The sequence below is a fragment of the Balaenoptera acutorostrata genome (genome assembly GCF_949987535.1).
Source record: "Balaenoptera acutorostrata chromosome 6 unlocalized genomic scaffold, mBalAcu1.1 SUPER_6_unloc_2, whole genome shotgun sequence".
NCBI lineage: Eukaryota > Metazoa > Chordata > Mammalia > Artiodactyla > Balaenopteridae > Balaenoptera > Balaenoptera acutorostrata.
This window is the reverse complement of record NW_026645491.1, coordinates 407,757-422,934: the sequence shown is the minus strand read 5'-3', so window position 1 is coordinate 422,934 and position 15,178 is coordinate 407,757. Positions and strand designations below refer to the sequence as shown.

The 15,178-nt window shown below is 49.5% G+C and overlaps 1 protein-coding gene across 7 annotated transcripts in view; it reads left to right on the top strand.

The window, feature by feature from the left end:
• LOC130706595 (contactin-associated protein-like 3) overlaps window positions 1-15,178 on the top strand; it is a 164,663-nt gene that overhangs the window by 1,685 nt on the left and 147,800 nt on the right. For 6 of the 7 annotated variants that reach the window (XM_057539240.1, XM_057539241.1, XM_057539243.1 and 3 more), the window contains exon 2: window positions 7,297-7,491. The exons of the other annotated variant lie outside the window; for it this stretch is intronic. In XM_057539240.1, coding sequence (XP_057395223.1) covers window positions 7,297-7,491 — 195 coding nt within the window. The remainder of the gene's footprint in view (window positions 1-7,296; window positions 7,492-15,178) is intronic. 7 annotated transcript variants of the gene reach the window in all.

Below are 15,178 nucleotides of genomic sequence, written 5' to 3'. Positions count from 1 at the left end.
CACCAACTCCCTGAAGGCTGAGGGAGCTCTGCCTGAGCTGGGGGAGGAGGTGGACCCCTACTCATACTTGCACTTCTATTTGGCCTGACCTGGCTCTCCCACCGGTTGCAACCACCCACAGCCTATGTCCCCAGCACTGTGTCTGACATACAGTAGGTACTTAGTAAATATCTGCAATAGATTCACTCCTCCTCGAGTTCCGAGCCTTGTGCATGTGTCACAGTGGCCAAGGGATGGACAGAAAACCGAGGCCCAGAGAGCGAGTCAGGGCCAAGCCAGACCCAGGGGGTGTGACAACCCTCAGGGAGTCCTCCTAGACCCTAGCACATCCACTGCTTGTTAACTACCCCCTCTGCCCTACCATGCAGCTGCCCCACCCGGGGACACTTCTCTGCCCTCCCTGGGGATGGCAGAGACCCTTAAGGAGTAAGAAACAAGGAAACATATGTGCCAAGTTGGAGGACTCCACAGAGGGACACACAGGGAAGTCGAGAGCTGGGGAGCTCTCAAGACCGATGCTCTAGGACCCAGGACCGGGAGGGAGCCCCAGGAAAAGACAGGCTGTGGTGCACGAGCCCTGAGGCCACGTGAGCTGGGGCTGGCTTTGAAGGAGTGTGGGGTGGTCAGTGCAGCGGAGGGGGCAGTCATGCAGAGCTTGTTGAGCAAGCTCTGGGGGGACTGTGTGCTTAACCTTCTTACTGTAAAAGATAGAGAGATGATGGCTGATGGATGGATGACGAAAAGATGATAGATTGATGGACAGATGGATAGATGATAGATAGATAGATGATAGATGATAGATAGATAGATATAGATAGATAGATGATAGATAGATGATAGATAGGGGTAGGGATAGATGAGTCATCCCCAGGTCACCCCTGGCAGAGTCACCAGATGAGGAAGTAGCTCTGTGCCAGTGGAAGCCCAAACAGGACCCCTCTGTCCCTCCAGGAACCCTTGTTCTTGTCTCCTCATTTCTCATGTCCCCTGCATGTGTCTGAGGACACCACAGTTTATTCCCACCTGGCTCAAACCCTGGGAGTATTCTAGGTCCGTTTCACTCTACACGTTCTCCTTCCCTGACTCTCCATCCCCACTGTCCACCCTTCAAGGCCATGGCCCACTTGACCTGGGTGGGGGGAGGACAGGGTGAGTCAGGGGGCTCTGAGGAAGGTAGGCCAGGATGGGATGGGGGCCAGTGGACCAAGAAGGTGGACTTTTGCTGCAGGATTGGGTCATTCCTCCTTCCCACACCTGCCACACCCACCTACCCATTTCCCTCCCCTCTTAGGTGCCTTCTCTCCCACCTGCCTTTAATTGAACTTAATTCCTCTTTTCTCACCACATTATTTATAAAAATCAAGGAGCTGAATGTTTTAACATTTTTCTTCCTTTTCTCTCAAGTATTTATTTCAGGGGAAACTAAGCTAAGCTGCTGGATCTGTGTGTGGCCCAGGGAAGATGCCCCATGGCAACAATGCCCCCCAGGCCCTGCCCCAGCCCTTGGTGTCCTCAGAGGGGAGATGGGGCACCAGTCCTGCCTCTAGGTGGAATAAGAATTGAGGTCCCAGCTGCCACATGGCCAGCGATGAGGAAGGGCCCCTGCTCCGTGCTCCCAAACCCCCATCCAGTCTACAAGACTGGGGTCCCAGAGCCCAGACAGCAGGGACCTGACCCAGGGCTTGGTCAGGCCTGGGGTTTATGCAGAGGTTTTGGGGGCACAGGGTGAGCAGTATCTTCTCTGAGATAGTCCCCAAAGCACTGACCTGGCGAGAACTGGATATAACAACCCCGGATTCCAACAGTGTCAGCACCCCCACCTGGACCCTGTGCCCTCCCCCCAAAGGGAAACCCTGCATTGTGCAAATTGCAGTTGCATTTCTGGTTCCACAAACCCCGTCCTGTGACCTCATCCGGCCTGAACCACATCACTGCTGGCAAGAGTATCTAGGGCCCTAACTCCCTCCATCACAGGACCACTACTCTTCACACACACGCCTTCTTCTTCACAGACACACTTCTCCCAAATGCCCGCATCACTTCCGTCCCTCCCATCCTCCTCACACCCTCCCTCATTCCTCTCCCTACACATGGGAGTTCTTCCCCACCCCAGGCAGACTGGAGATGGGAGGCATCCCAGCACTGTGGTAGCCAGGATGAGGAACTACTCTTTTCTTACTAGAGTTTTGGGGGGACTTTCCTGGTGGAGATGGCATTTTACCAAAGACCCAGGTTGAGTAGATGGGGGGTGGAGGGCGGATGGTTAGTGAAGAGTGTTCCAGCCGAGGGAATAGCATGTGCAAAGGTGCAGAGGCTTGGATCATGGGCAGTTCCAGTTGAGCTATGGAGGTGGGGACAGGGGACAGAGGGTCAGGGGGCCAGCAGGGGAGACGGTGGCCCATGGTGTCTTTCACACCCTGATGAACTTAATTCATTCCAGGTCATGGTCACTGACTGACAAGGTGGTTGGCAGGGCATGGCCTCATGCAGGGAGGTACTGTGCCTAGACATGGATGCCCCATTGTTCTACCTCCCTCAGTCCCAGCCCAGGAGTGGAGGCATTGCATGGCAGCGACCAGCCAGGGGCAGGCAGATGGGAGAGGGGCCTGGCTGCTGGTCTGGGCTGTTGTTGCAGACTTCAGCTGCAGGCATGGAGTCCAGGCACAGTCGGGGAAGGGGCCGTTGAGGCAGGGATCCACGGAAGGGTCCAAGAACAGCCTGAGCTCGGGGGCTGCTTTGGACCTCCAGGGCAAGGCCTTGGTAGGTCATGGATGGAAGGAGAAAGTCAGCAGTCTCAAGAAGTAGCCCAGCTCGAGCCAAGGGAATAGGTGTCCTGGACTATCACAGCTCACCAGACGGGTCCTGAGACCTGGGACAGGCACTCACTGCCCCTCGCTCAGGGGATGGAACCCTGCCACAGGGCCTCACAGGTCTCAGGGGGTGGACAGTACCCAGGCCTTCCCTGCCACAGGCCTGCGGGGCCACAGTGGTCTCATTTACTTTTGCCCAGATGTCTCTATCACCTACAGTCAGGCGTCTGTCACCTTCACCCAGTAGTGCCCTTTACCTAGTTGTGTCTGTCACTTTCACCGGGCATGTGTCACTTTTACCCAAGCGTGTCTGTCAGAGAGCAGGACAAGCATCAAAAATACCCCAGGCATCTGCCCAGGAAGCAATTACCCTCGGAATCACAATCTCGCTCGCTCACAATGGGTGGAGGGGCTGCAGACTGGACAGGACATGCTGGGCTGGGCCTCAGGAGTCTGCTGACCTCGAGAACCCCTGCCACCTTCTGAGCTCAGAGTCCAGAGCAGGTGCAGGGACTAGTCCCCTGGTCTGGCTGGCCAACCGGGAAGGTGGCCTCCAGTCAGTCTCTGCTGCAATAAGAGCCAGTTTACATGGGGATCTGTCTGCAAGAGATCTGGAGTGCGGCGGTGCACGTTCACAGCCCTGAGGCTGGAAGGGAGTGGGCACGTTCACAGCATCCCTAACCCTGGACTCTGAACAAGATCAAGAGGAACCTTCACAGCCATTGGGGGATCCGTTCAGCCCATTCAGCTCAGGGCGGCACCTGTGTCCTCCCCGCTGACCACTGGCAACTGCACTCCTTTCACCCAATGGGAGTCTGTCCCAGAGAGAACATGCATTAGTTGTGCCTTCCAGCAAAGTGGTAAATTCATGAAGCAATTTCCAGAGAACAGTACTTGGAGCAGTGCTATCCAGCTCAGGATAACCATGCTCAAGGAGGGGTCCCAAGGTTGTGTCCCTTTTTACAGATGGGTAAGCTAAGGCTCAGAATTTGGAGACACACACCCACAGCCTGCAGTGCAGAGGTGGAGGAGCGAGTGGGAAGCTGCACTGTCCCGGGCGTCAGGGTAGAAAGGAGAGCTCTTATGCCTGGCTCTCCCTTGCCCTGGCCCTCACTTTAATGGCTGGGCATGCAAATGAGTGAACTAGCCCACAAGCTGGCTGAATGAATCAGCCAGAGACCATGTCCTGAAGCTGATTCCTCTGCCTCCCATCTTGTCTCCTTCCCACATGCTCTGAGAGGCTAAAACCTGGGAGTGGAACCCTTCCTGGGGGCCCAATGGTAGCGTCATTCCTGGAGTCAGGCTGTGGGTTCCTCCAGAAACCCCCTATGGAAAATGCAAGCTCATGATGATTCTTGGGTTGACAAACATACTTTTGTTTCCCCAAAGAGGCTGGAGAGGGAGGAGCTGACGGGATGGGGGCAATGGGGAGAGGAACCCATCAGGGGCCAGGCCCAGGCCCCGGCAGCCCATGGCTAGTGCGGTGCACGTGTGTCTCTGAGCATTGTGCACGTGTACATGTGCACACTTTTCGTGTATGTGTGTATGCCTGTGTGTGCACGTGCACGCGCGTGGGGAGGGCACTCTTGGCAGCTGTGTGGTCCTGGGCTCTGAGCTTCAGCTTCCTCATCAGTAATGAGGGTGGTGACAGGGGTCCACATAAAAGACAGGTGCCAGACAACCACAGCCTGCAGGAGGGTAGTAGGCACTGGGGACTTGGCTCACAGGGCCCCCAGAGCCAAAGGCAGAGCACCCTCTTGGACATGTACACTCACCCTCTTGTGTCCACGAGGGACATTTCCATGACAAGATCCTACGCCTGAGGCCGGCAGGTGAGACAGATAGGTACAAACACCCTGGTCAAGGGGACAGGCCCATGTCCCCAAGACAAATACAGGGGCTCAGCTCTGAGGAGGACAAGGTGCTGGGTATGGCCAAACCCCAGGCTGTTGGGGGAAGGTGTGAGGAGCCAGAGCCCAAGACTTCAGATGGCACAATTACATTTTTCATCTCTAAAAGTTCTAGAAGTTTTTGTGGACTCTTTTTTTTCTGTCTCAACCTCCTCTCCACCTGGGATCAGGGACAAGACTTTGTACTTATTTCTAGGCTCTGACCACATCTGTGTCAACTGAACCCTCCGCAGACCCGCCAAGCGCAGGTCATCGTCTCCCAGGGGGGAGGGGCTCCATTTCCAGGATAGTAGTCTGCGGGGCCTCGAGGGCCCAGGAGCTGGGTGTTGGCTCTGGTGACTGGACAGAGACAAGGGGGATGATGGGGGAGGGGGTATCTCCTTGGGACATGTCACAGGAAGGGAATGACGATGGTGGTGGAGCCTCTCATGCACTGGGCCCCCCTTTCCTGGCTGAGTGATCTCTCCTTTCAGTCTTAAGATTCTTCATCAGGAAAGCAGGGGCAGCAGCCCACCTCCTGGGGCTGCTAAGAGGAATCAAATGAACACATGCTGGTACTAGGTATCGTGAGGCATTTGGCTGGCGCCCCTCCATGGCCCAGGGCTCGGGTAACAGAGCAGCCCAGTGGGCCCTGTCCCTCCTCGCCACCTGGGGCTGAGGGCTAGGGAAGGAGGGAAGATGGGCAGGGGCAGGTGTGGGGACCAACAACACCCAGGCAGGGGATGGCAGGAGGGGTTCAAGGTAGGGAGTTCTGGAGAGAAGCAGTGGAAGGCGGCCAGGGAGGGAGGGAAGGGAACACGTGGCGGGGGATATCTGGACGTGGGCACTGGGGGACACAGCAGGGGTCATCTGGGGCAGGTAGCCCACATGGAGGGGTGAGGCCCAGGCCCACAGGGGTCTGAGAAGGCGGCCTGAGCAGGACCTGGGTCTTGGGTTGGACTCGGGAAGCCAAGAGCCCACAGGGTCAGCCCCAGCTAGACATGCTGTCATGTCTTGTGTTGGTATCATCTAGAAAACACTCCTGAGAGAAGGGATAAGACTCAAACGTTTAATATTGTTGAGCACCTCTGTACAGTGAAGGTAAAGTGCTTGTTACATAAGTTATAAACAGTGAAACGTAAACACTTAGAAAAGCCAGCCAGCCCCAGGGCAGCAAGCAGCCAGGCGGGCAGGGCTGGGATTGGTCAGAGCCCCCCCCCGCCCAGGTCATCTGTGAGGAAGGTCAGCAGGAAGCGGCTGACGTGCCTGTCGACGATGACAGGGGAGAAGCCCAGGACACGCCGGGCCCCTGGCAGCACCTTGGGGTCTGGAAGACAAGGGGGTCTCAGAACCCATCGAGAAGGCGCCTTCTCTCAGCCTCATGGCATCGCTAGCCCCACACCTGAGTGATGTGGGGTCCCCATGCCGAGTGGGCCTGCTTGCCACTGGCTCCCCACACAGGACCTTGACAAGGTCAGCATGGCAGGAAAGGAACCGCAGGGCTGCCACGCTGGGCCACAAGTAGGGGGCCTCAGGTGTAGGCCTCCGTCCATCCGGCAGGGCTCTGCCCCATGGTCTGGAGAGGACTGGGCTGAGGCTTGGCCAGGCAGCACCCACCTGGGGGGCAGCAGTAGACGAGGAGGAAGGGGGTGGTCCACAGCTGTCCAACCCTATCCCCTCAGCTTGACCACGTGGAGGTCACACTCAACTTGCCATCACCTTCTTGGCGCCTTTATCCAGCTGTTCCCTCACCCAGAGCATCGTCCCTCTTCCCACCCCTCCTCTCTCCATGTCCACGTCCTCTGCGTCCTGCTTCAGATACCTCTTTGTGAATCTTCCATAGCTAATTTCCTTCAAGGCAGAAATAAACTCCCCCTTTCCTCTCAACGCGTATCTTTAGCCTCTCTCGAAGGTAGAATTTTCTGGTTTCTTTATTGTTATCCATTGAAATATGTATGTGTGTCACTGTTGGCTCTTAGCTCCTTGACGACGAGAATGTCATTTATCTTTGTTCCTCACATAGTTAAGAATATTTAAAAGGAAATCCAGATCAAGTGGTTCTTCGGGGCGTGGGTATTTTCATTGCTGCTGGTGGTGTCTGTCTGTCTCCCTCCCTTCCTCTCTCTCTCTGCCTGTCTCTCTGCGTTTTGGTACAGACACACTCTTCATAAAGGGAAGAAATGAGGTGGATTTCTTTCCCCAAAGTGCCTTTTCTTAGAAAGGAAAACAAACGTCCCTCGTCTTTAAAAGTGCCTCCAAGATTTTTCCCTTCCAATGACTGGAAGGGAAAAAATCTCGGTGTACATCCAGGGTCTGGACATCCACCTGGATTCAGGTCAGCGGAACTTTCAGGTCAGAACCCCGCTGACCTCTGCGCCCGCCCCAGCCTTTCGCGCAGGTCCAGCCCCCCGGGGGTGGAGCCGCTCCTCCCCCACCCCCTCGCAGCGGGTCCTTGATAAACCCGGAGCCGGGCCAGCGCGCCCGCCCCGTGCCGCCGGAAGGAGGGCGGCTCCGCAGCGTGTGCGCCCCTCGCCATGGCGGCGCCGTCGCGGCTCCTGATACGCGGTGGGCGCGTGGTCAACGACGACTCCTCGCAGGTAGCCGACGTGCTGGTGGAGGACGGCGTGGTGCGGGAGCTGGGGCGCGACCTGCTGCCGCCCGGGGACGCGCCGGCCGGGCTGCGGGTCCTAGACGCCGCCGGCAAGCTGGTCTTGCCTGGCGGCATCGACACGCACACGCAGTTCCCCTTCATGGGCTCGCGGTCCGTGGACGACTTCTACCAGCGCACCAAGGTACCCGCCTCGCCGCGCCCTGCACCCCGGGACGCCCGCCGAGCCCTCAGCCGCCTCTGAGGCTGCCCCCCGGGATCTGGTCGGGCCGGCTCGCGCCGGCGTCGCGCGGGGGCCTGAGGGGGCGGGAGCGAGGCGCGCGGGCCTGAGGGGGCGGGAGCGAGGCGTGGGGGCCTGAGGGGGCGGGAGCGAGCCTCGGGGGCCTGAGGGGGCCGGAGCGAGCCTCGGGGGTCTGAGGGGGCGGGAGCGAGGCGCGGGGGCCTGAGGGGGCGGGAACGAGGCGCGGGGGCCTGAGGGGGCGGGAGCGAGGCGCGCGGGCCTGAGGGGGCGGGAACGAGCCTTGGGGGTCTGAGGGGGCGGGAGCGAGGCGCGGGGGCCGGAGGGGGCGGGAGCGAGGCGCGGGGGTCTGAGGGGGCGGGAGCGAGCCTCGGGGGCCGGAGGGGGCGGGAGCGAGGCGCGGGGGCCGGAGGGGGCGGGAGCGAGGCGCGGGGGCCGGAGGGGGAGGGAGCGAGGCGCGGGGGCCGGAGGGGGCGGGAGCGAGGCGCGGGGGCCTGAGGGGGCGGGAGCGAGGCGCGGGGGCCTGAGGGGGCGGGAGCGAGCCGCGGAGACCCGAGCGGGGTCAAGGCGCCCACGCTGAGCTTCCTTCTTCTAGGTGGCCCTCCTCGGTGGCATCAGCCCGGCTTTGACCAAGCCGGGCGCCCCCTACTCACTTTGGGTATTTGTCCGGATTACGGCAGCCTATTCCCGCACCCTCGTTTCTCTGCACCCCTCCTCCCGAACCCCTCTTTTTCACTGGGTGTTGTGTGGAAGTCCACAAGTCCTCCATAAAGTCGATAGACTCTTTTAAGTCGACACTCCCAGACGTTTGTCCCCATCATCCATCCCCAACCCAAATCGAGTGAAAAATCCATTCACCCGGAAGTTACTGCCGTCACTCAAAAGTTGCCAGTGCGCGGAGGGTGATGGTGATGAGCCCACGCGTCCACAGTCTTTGCCTCCACCCACCAGCCGAAAAAGTACGACGCGGACAGGGGTTTCCAAGAGAACTGTTGCAGGAATGGTCTGCCAGCACTCGCACTTGGCCTGTCCCCACCCCTTCTCCGACGTGCTTGCCCCGGGGACATTAAACACAGACCCTGATTCTTGCAGTTTGAGCACCTGCATCTTTACTGATGGTGTAGGAGGGTCAGATCACAGGTCCCCAGGTGAGGGAGGCTTGGGTTTCTCTAGACACAAAGGCCTAGAGGCTCAGTCTATGAAAAGAACCTTAAACGGATCTTCAGAGCTCCCGAAACCAAGATCAGGAGATGAACAGGGCAGCCTTACAGGAACGTAAAGTTAAAACTGCCCGCAGCACTTTGGCCGGAGCCAAACCTACACCCTCCTTGAGGCTTGCGTTTGGGGATGTGGTGGGAGCAACGGCTCCTTGCAAAGTGGAAGTATCGATACCCTTAAGGTCTAAAATGTCACGGATGCGCGGGTTTTTTCCTCGTGGGCCACGCCCTGGTGTGTGTGAAACAGATCGGGCTGTTTAGTGCAGGTACAGGCTGCAAACACTTTCAGAGCAGTTTTGAGGCTATATCCGTTACCCAGCCGATTTCTAACCGTTTTCCTCTCCTTACACCTCTCTCCCTCCACGTTCCCCAGTCCTCTAGGATAGACCAGAATGTTTCACAGAAAAGAGAACCATCTGACCCAGAGAGAGGGGTCTGGGGCAGGCTGCTGACGCCAACATTTGCAAAGCGTCCTCCTATTTACTAATTATCAACCTTTATCATCAGGCCAATGGTCAAAGTCGTTTGTAGGAAGGATCGTTATCTGTTTTGAAGAGTATTCATTTTTCTCTCTTGCTAAAACGTGAAATTTGCTAAATTTCATTGAATTTATGTTGACATTTAAAATACGTTTTTTAGATATCCAAGCAATACACGATTATAGACAATTGGAAAAAAATAATAGGAAAGTAGAAAGAGGAAAAGTATTACCCATAATCTCCCAGTCAGTGACAACCCACGTTTTGGTGTATTGTCTTTATGGTTTTCATATGCTTTATTTTACATAATTGAGGTTGTATTGTGCATGTGTGTATGAATGTGTGTACCTGTATTACAAAAGTTTTGTAACCTGTTGTATTCAGTTATAGTACATGCACTTTCTGTTATCACAGACTCGTCATTCACTAAGTGCATTGCTGATGGCAGGGCATTCCATTGACACCCCCGTTTGCCAAGTGGGGACCTGCTGCTATGGCTGACCATCAGTCACCAGACCCACTAGCGTTATTCCCCCTCATTATTTCCCTTTCTCTGATCAGGGTTCCAGATGAAGCAGCCAAGAAGAGGGGTTAGAATGTTGCCCGGGCAGGACATTCCTTCTCATTCTCAAGTTTATCTGTGCATGCCCCAAGACCCTGGGAGGTGGTTCTTAGTTTTCTATCTGTTCTTGGCCATTCTGGGATTCCAGTGTGGAGAGATTTACGGTTCCATACTTAGAAGGCAGGTTTTTGTAGCATATATATATATAGTCTGTTCTCACCATTTGAAAGAACTTACTCACCAGTTGATTCTGTAGGCGTTTCTGTACTTAAAGGTTGTCAAAACATTAATAAGACCCAGGACTTCAGATGTAAAAGGTTTTATGGATAATCCTCCTCCTCTTGAAATATTTATAATAATCCAGGACATACCTTCTGGTCAATCATATCATCTAGATAAATACTATTTTTAGTTTTTATTACTTATTCAGTACCTATGGAGTATTACATAATGCAGTGTAGTCCAATTTATATATGAAATACAAATTTAAATAACAGAATTTGGTGTATAGTGCACCTTTATTTCTTTTAAACATAGACATATTTTAAGAGGTGAACTTTATCAACTTTACATGGACATATCTTTTTGGAAGTGGAGTATTAAGTTTGAATAGAATAAAGGTTTACAAATGGATATTGGCTAATATATGCATTTATATATATATACATATGTTATAAAAATAATTTTGTTTTATTCTCTAAAACATCACATACATGTTTTCACCCTGGGAATCATTCCTATGTAAGTCAGTGCCTTAAAATATATATGCTAATAAACAATATTCAATGTGCTACAAAAATAATTTAGTTAAATTTTTAAATGAACTTACCTTCTAGTTACCTCATTTCAATATTTATAGATTATAGGAATGAAGTACAGGAAACTGAATTTTACCTTATAGGGAACTTGCATTCAGGAGCACCATCAATTTTAGCCTGCAATGATTGTGCAAATATGTCTAAGAAAAGAAGCATGCACTTAGATGCAGAAATTCTTCCATCTTACAGCTTACAGTGTTTAAGAAGTTGATCTATATGCATATATAATAAGAAAGCTTTTAAAAATATGCCTTTGAAATTCAGTTGTTTATACAAATATTTTTAGGACAATAAGTTTGAAGAATATGACAAGAATTTAGAGCACCAAAGTGTTTTTTTTTTTAATTGCCAGGTGGTTAAACATCTTTGTCATAAAGCTACAGTAAAGGCACTCATGTGAAATGTACATGTGTGAGGTGTAAGAAGGGATCTCCTCTCTTGGTTACACTATTGCCAATAGCTATTTCAGTCTCGTGAATTCAAACATAATTGGTGGATGCTCCAAGCTTAGAGTCCAAAATCATCCACATGTTTTTGATTGAAATCTCCCAAGATCTTAGATAATACTAGAACAAGGGTGGGAAGATGTTATATGGAGAACAAATGGAGCACAAGTACAATGAAATGTGATTTTTCACTTGATGAAACAGAGGTGATTTAGAAACTATAGAAGAGAGTGTACAAAATACCCCAAATAACAGCAATCTAAAGTCCCTATTAAAAGCTAGCTTTTCATAGGATATTTTAAAAGAATCAAAAGAAATCATTTTTTTTGGTTTTAGTTCTTCAGCATTTTTTTTTTTGTTCCTCTGTATGTGTTGTGTCTTTTATTTTCTGGATATTTTAAAGATTTTCTCCTTATCTTTACTCATCAGTAATCTGAGTATGATGTGCCCAGGCTTGGTTTTCTTTGTATTGATATTTATCATGTTTGGGATTTTCTTTTTTTTTTTTTTTTTTAATTAATTAATTAATTTATTTATTTTTGGCTGTGTTGGTTCTTCATTTCTGTGCGAGGGCTTACTCTAGTTGCTGCGAGCGGGGGCCCCTCTTCATCGCGGTGCGCGGGCCTCTCATTATCGTGGCCTCTCTTGTTGCGGAGCACAGGCTCCAGACGCGCAGGCTCAGTAATTGTGGCTCACAGGTCTAGTTGCTCCGCGGCATGTGGGATCTTCCCAGACCAGGGCTCGAACCCGTGTCCCCTGCATTAGCAGGCAGAGTGTCAACCACTGTGCCACCAGGGAAGCCCCCGAGTTCTTAAGCTTTTTTATAAGATAGCCTCAATTTAAAATAATTACACTAATTAGTTTCACTCAGTAAGAGAATGCGATTCTGTGCAGTTTGTCAGACATATATCACAAAATAAAACAACCGAATAAAATAATTGAGCATCCCTTCTCCAAACCGTCTTCCTCTCTGTTGCGCTCATGTTCCCTCTTTCTAACACCTAATTTCTATTCGTGGCAAGCCCTCCACCTCGGGTGACGCTTACTGTGTGAGTCCCCATAAACCAGACGTCCATCTGTTCTTTCTTTCTTTCGATTACTTCCGATGATAAAGCCACTCCTCTGTTATTGAGGTGGTGGCAACAATGGAAATTTGTAGTGCGCTCCATCTTTTGTATGCCCTTCATTGAATGCTGCTGAGTTGGTAGCTTCACGAAGGAGGATGCACTCTTCGGCATTTGTATGTGTGTGTTTGGGGAAGAGGGTTTTGTAATCGTTTTCATTCAAAAATAAATGCTGACAGCTTCACTCCAAATTAATAGTGTATACTTTTCCATGCTATCAATATTGACATTTGGAAATCTTATTCATTAGTCCGTGATCTGGAAGGAAACTATTTTAATGGCTCTTGGCCCTTGCATCTGTGATTCTCTTGTCATTGAAATCTGTAAAAAATTGATATTAACTCTGAAATTGTATACTTTTAAACCTTATTGACTTCCTGGGAAGAAGTCATATGTTAGAACCTTACAGCATACACTTCAGCTATAGAAAAACTATTAAGTGCTGTTTATTTAATTTAATAACACAGATCTAGGCCATTTAATTTTTTTAGCCAAATTTATTAAGATATAATTCACATATGATTATAACTCATCCATTTAGAGTGTAAAATTCAGTCGTGTTTAGTATATTCACAGATATGTGCAGTGATCACGACGGTTAATTTTAAAACATTTTTGTCACCTCAAGAAGAAATCCCATACCTATCACCCTACTATCCCCACAAGCCTCCTAGCCCTAAGCAATCACTTACTGCATTTTTGTTAAATCTCTAAAACCTTCATGAATCAGCACTTTGTTACAAAGCTACAACTCTCTCTGCCACTATTTCTTTAATTAGAAACTTTTTTTTGAGCAGTGTTAGGTTTACAGAAATATTAAGCAGATATAGAGATTCCATTTATTCTATTCTCCTGCCAACGCCCAATTCCCTTTTCCCCAATTATTAACATCTTGCATTAGTGGTACATTTTCACAAGTGAGGAACCAATACTGATATATTGTTGTTAATTAAGTTTTACATTAGAGTTCACTATTTGTGTTGTACGTTCTATAGGTTTGGATAAATGTATAATGACATGTATTGACCATTACAATCTCATACATAATAGTCTCACTGCCCTAAAAATTCTTGTAATCTACCTGTTCATCATTCCTCTCTTGTCCCTAATTCCTGGCAACCCCTAATCTTTTTAGTGTCTCCATAATTTTGCCTTTTCCAGAGTGTTGTAGAGTTGGAAGATTTTCTTCCATGTTATCTTCCAGAAGTTTTATAGCTTTGTGTTTTATACTTAGGTCTGTGCTCTATTTTCACTTAATGTTCGTGAAAGGTGTAAGGTTTGTTTCTAAATTCACTTTTTTTTTTTTTTTTGCATGTGGATGTCTAGTTATTCCAACATTGTTTGTTGAAAAGACTATCTTTGTTCATCATATTGCCTCTGTTCCTTTGTCAAAATCAGTTGACTGTATATGTCTTGGTCTATTTCTGGGCTTTCTATTCAGTTCCATTGATCTATTTGTCTATTCTTTTGCCCATACCACACTGTCTTGATTACTGTTAACTTTATAGTAAGTCTTGATTTTGGGTAATGTTAATCCTCCAACTTCGTTCTCTCCCGTCAATACTGTGTCAGCCATTCTGGGTTTTTACAAACTTTAGAATCAGTTTGTCAATATCCACAAGATCACTTGGGATTTTGATTGGGATTAATTAAATCTGTAGATCAAGTTGGGAAGAACTGACGTCTTAACAATTTTGATCATCCTATACATGAACATGTAGTATCTCTCCATTTATGTAAATTATTGGATTTCTTTCATCACAGGTTTGTAGTTTTTCCTCATATAGATATTACACATATTTTCTTCGACTTATACCTAAGTATTTCATTTTTGGGTGTTAATGTAAATGATATTGTGTTTTTTAATTTCAAAACCCAGTTGTAAATTGCTGGTGTACAGGGAAGCAATTAATTTGTATACGTGAAAAATGTATCCTGCAACCTTGCTATAATTGCTTATTAGTTCTCAAAGTTTTTTGTTGATTCTGTGAGATTTCCTACATAGATGATCATGTCATCTACAAAAACAGTTTTATTTCTTCCTTTCCAATTTATATACTTTTAATTTCCTTTTTTTGTCTAATTATATTAGCTGTGAATTCTAGGACAATGTTGAAAAAATGTGTTAAGAGGCGATATCCTTGCCTTGTTCTTTTTATTTATTTATTTATTTATGTTTGGCTGTGTCGGGTCTTCGTTTCTGTGCGAGGGCTTTCTCCAGTTGCGGCAAGCGGGGGCCACTCTTCATCGCGGTGCGCGGGCCCCTCGCTATCGTTGCCTCTCTTGTTGCGGAGCACAGGCTCCAGGCGCGCAGGCTCAGTAGTTGTGGCTCACGGGCCTGGCTGCTCCGCGGCATGTGGGATCTTCCCAGACCAGGGCTCGAGCCCGTGTCCCCTGCATTAGCAGGCAGATTCTCAACCACTGCGCCACCAGGGAAGCCCCCTTGCCTTGTTCTTAATCTTAGTGAGAAAGCATCTAGTTTCTCACTAATAAATATTATATTAGCTGTAGGTGTTTTGTAAATTCTCATTCTTAAGTTGCAATAGTTCCCTTCTATTTCTAGTTTACTGAACGTTTTTGTCATGAATGAATGCTGGATTTGTCAAATGCTTTTTCTGTATCTATTAATAGGACCATGTAGTTTTTCTTCTTTAACCTGTTTATGTGATGAATTACACTAGTTGGTTTTCTTATGTTGAACCAGCCTTGTATACCTGGAAGAAATCCCACTTGCCCATGGTGTATAATTCGGTTCATACATAGTTGGATTTGATTGACTAATATTTTGTTCAGGATTTTTGCAACTATATTCATTTGTCTGAATTTTTCCTTTTTTTTTTGTAATGCTTTGTATGCTTTTGGTGTTAGGATAATGCTGGTTTCATAGAATGAGTTAGAAAGTATTCATTCTAGTTTTATTTTTAGAGAATAAGCATACATTTTCCCTAAAATATTTGTTAAAATTCACCAGTGAAACAATCTGGCCC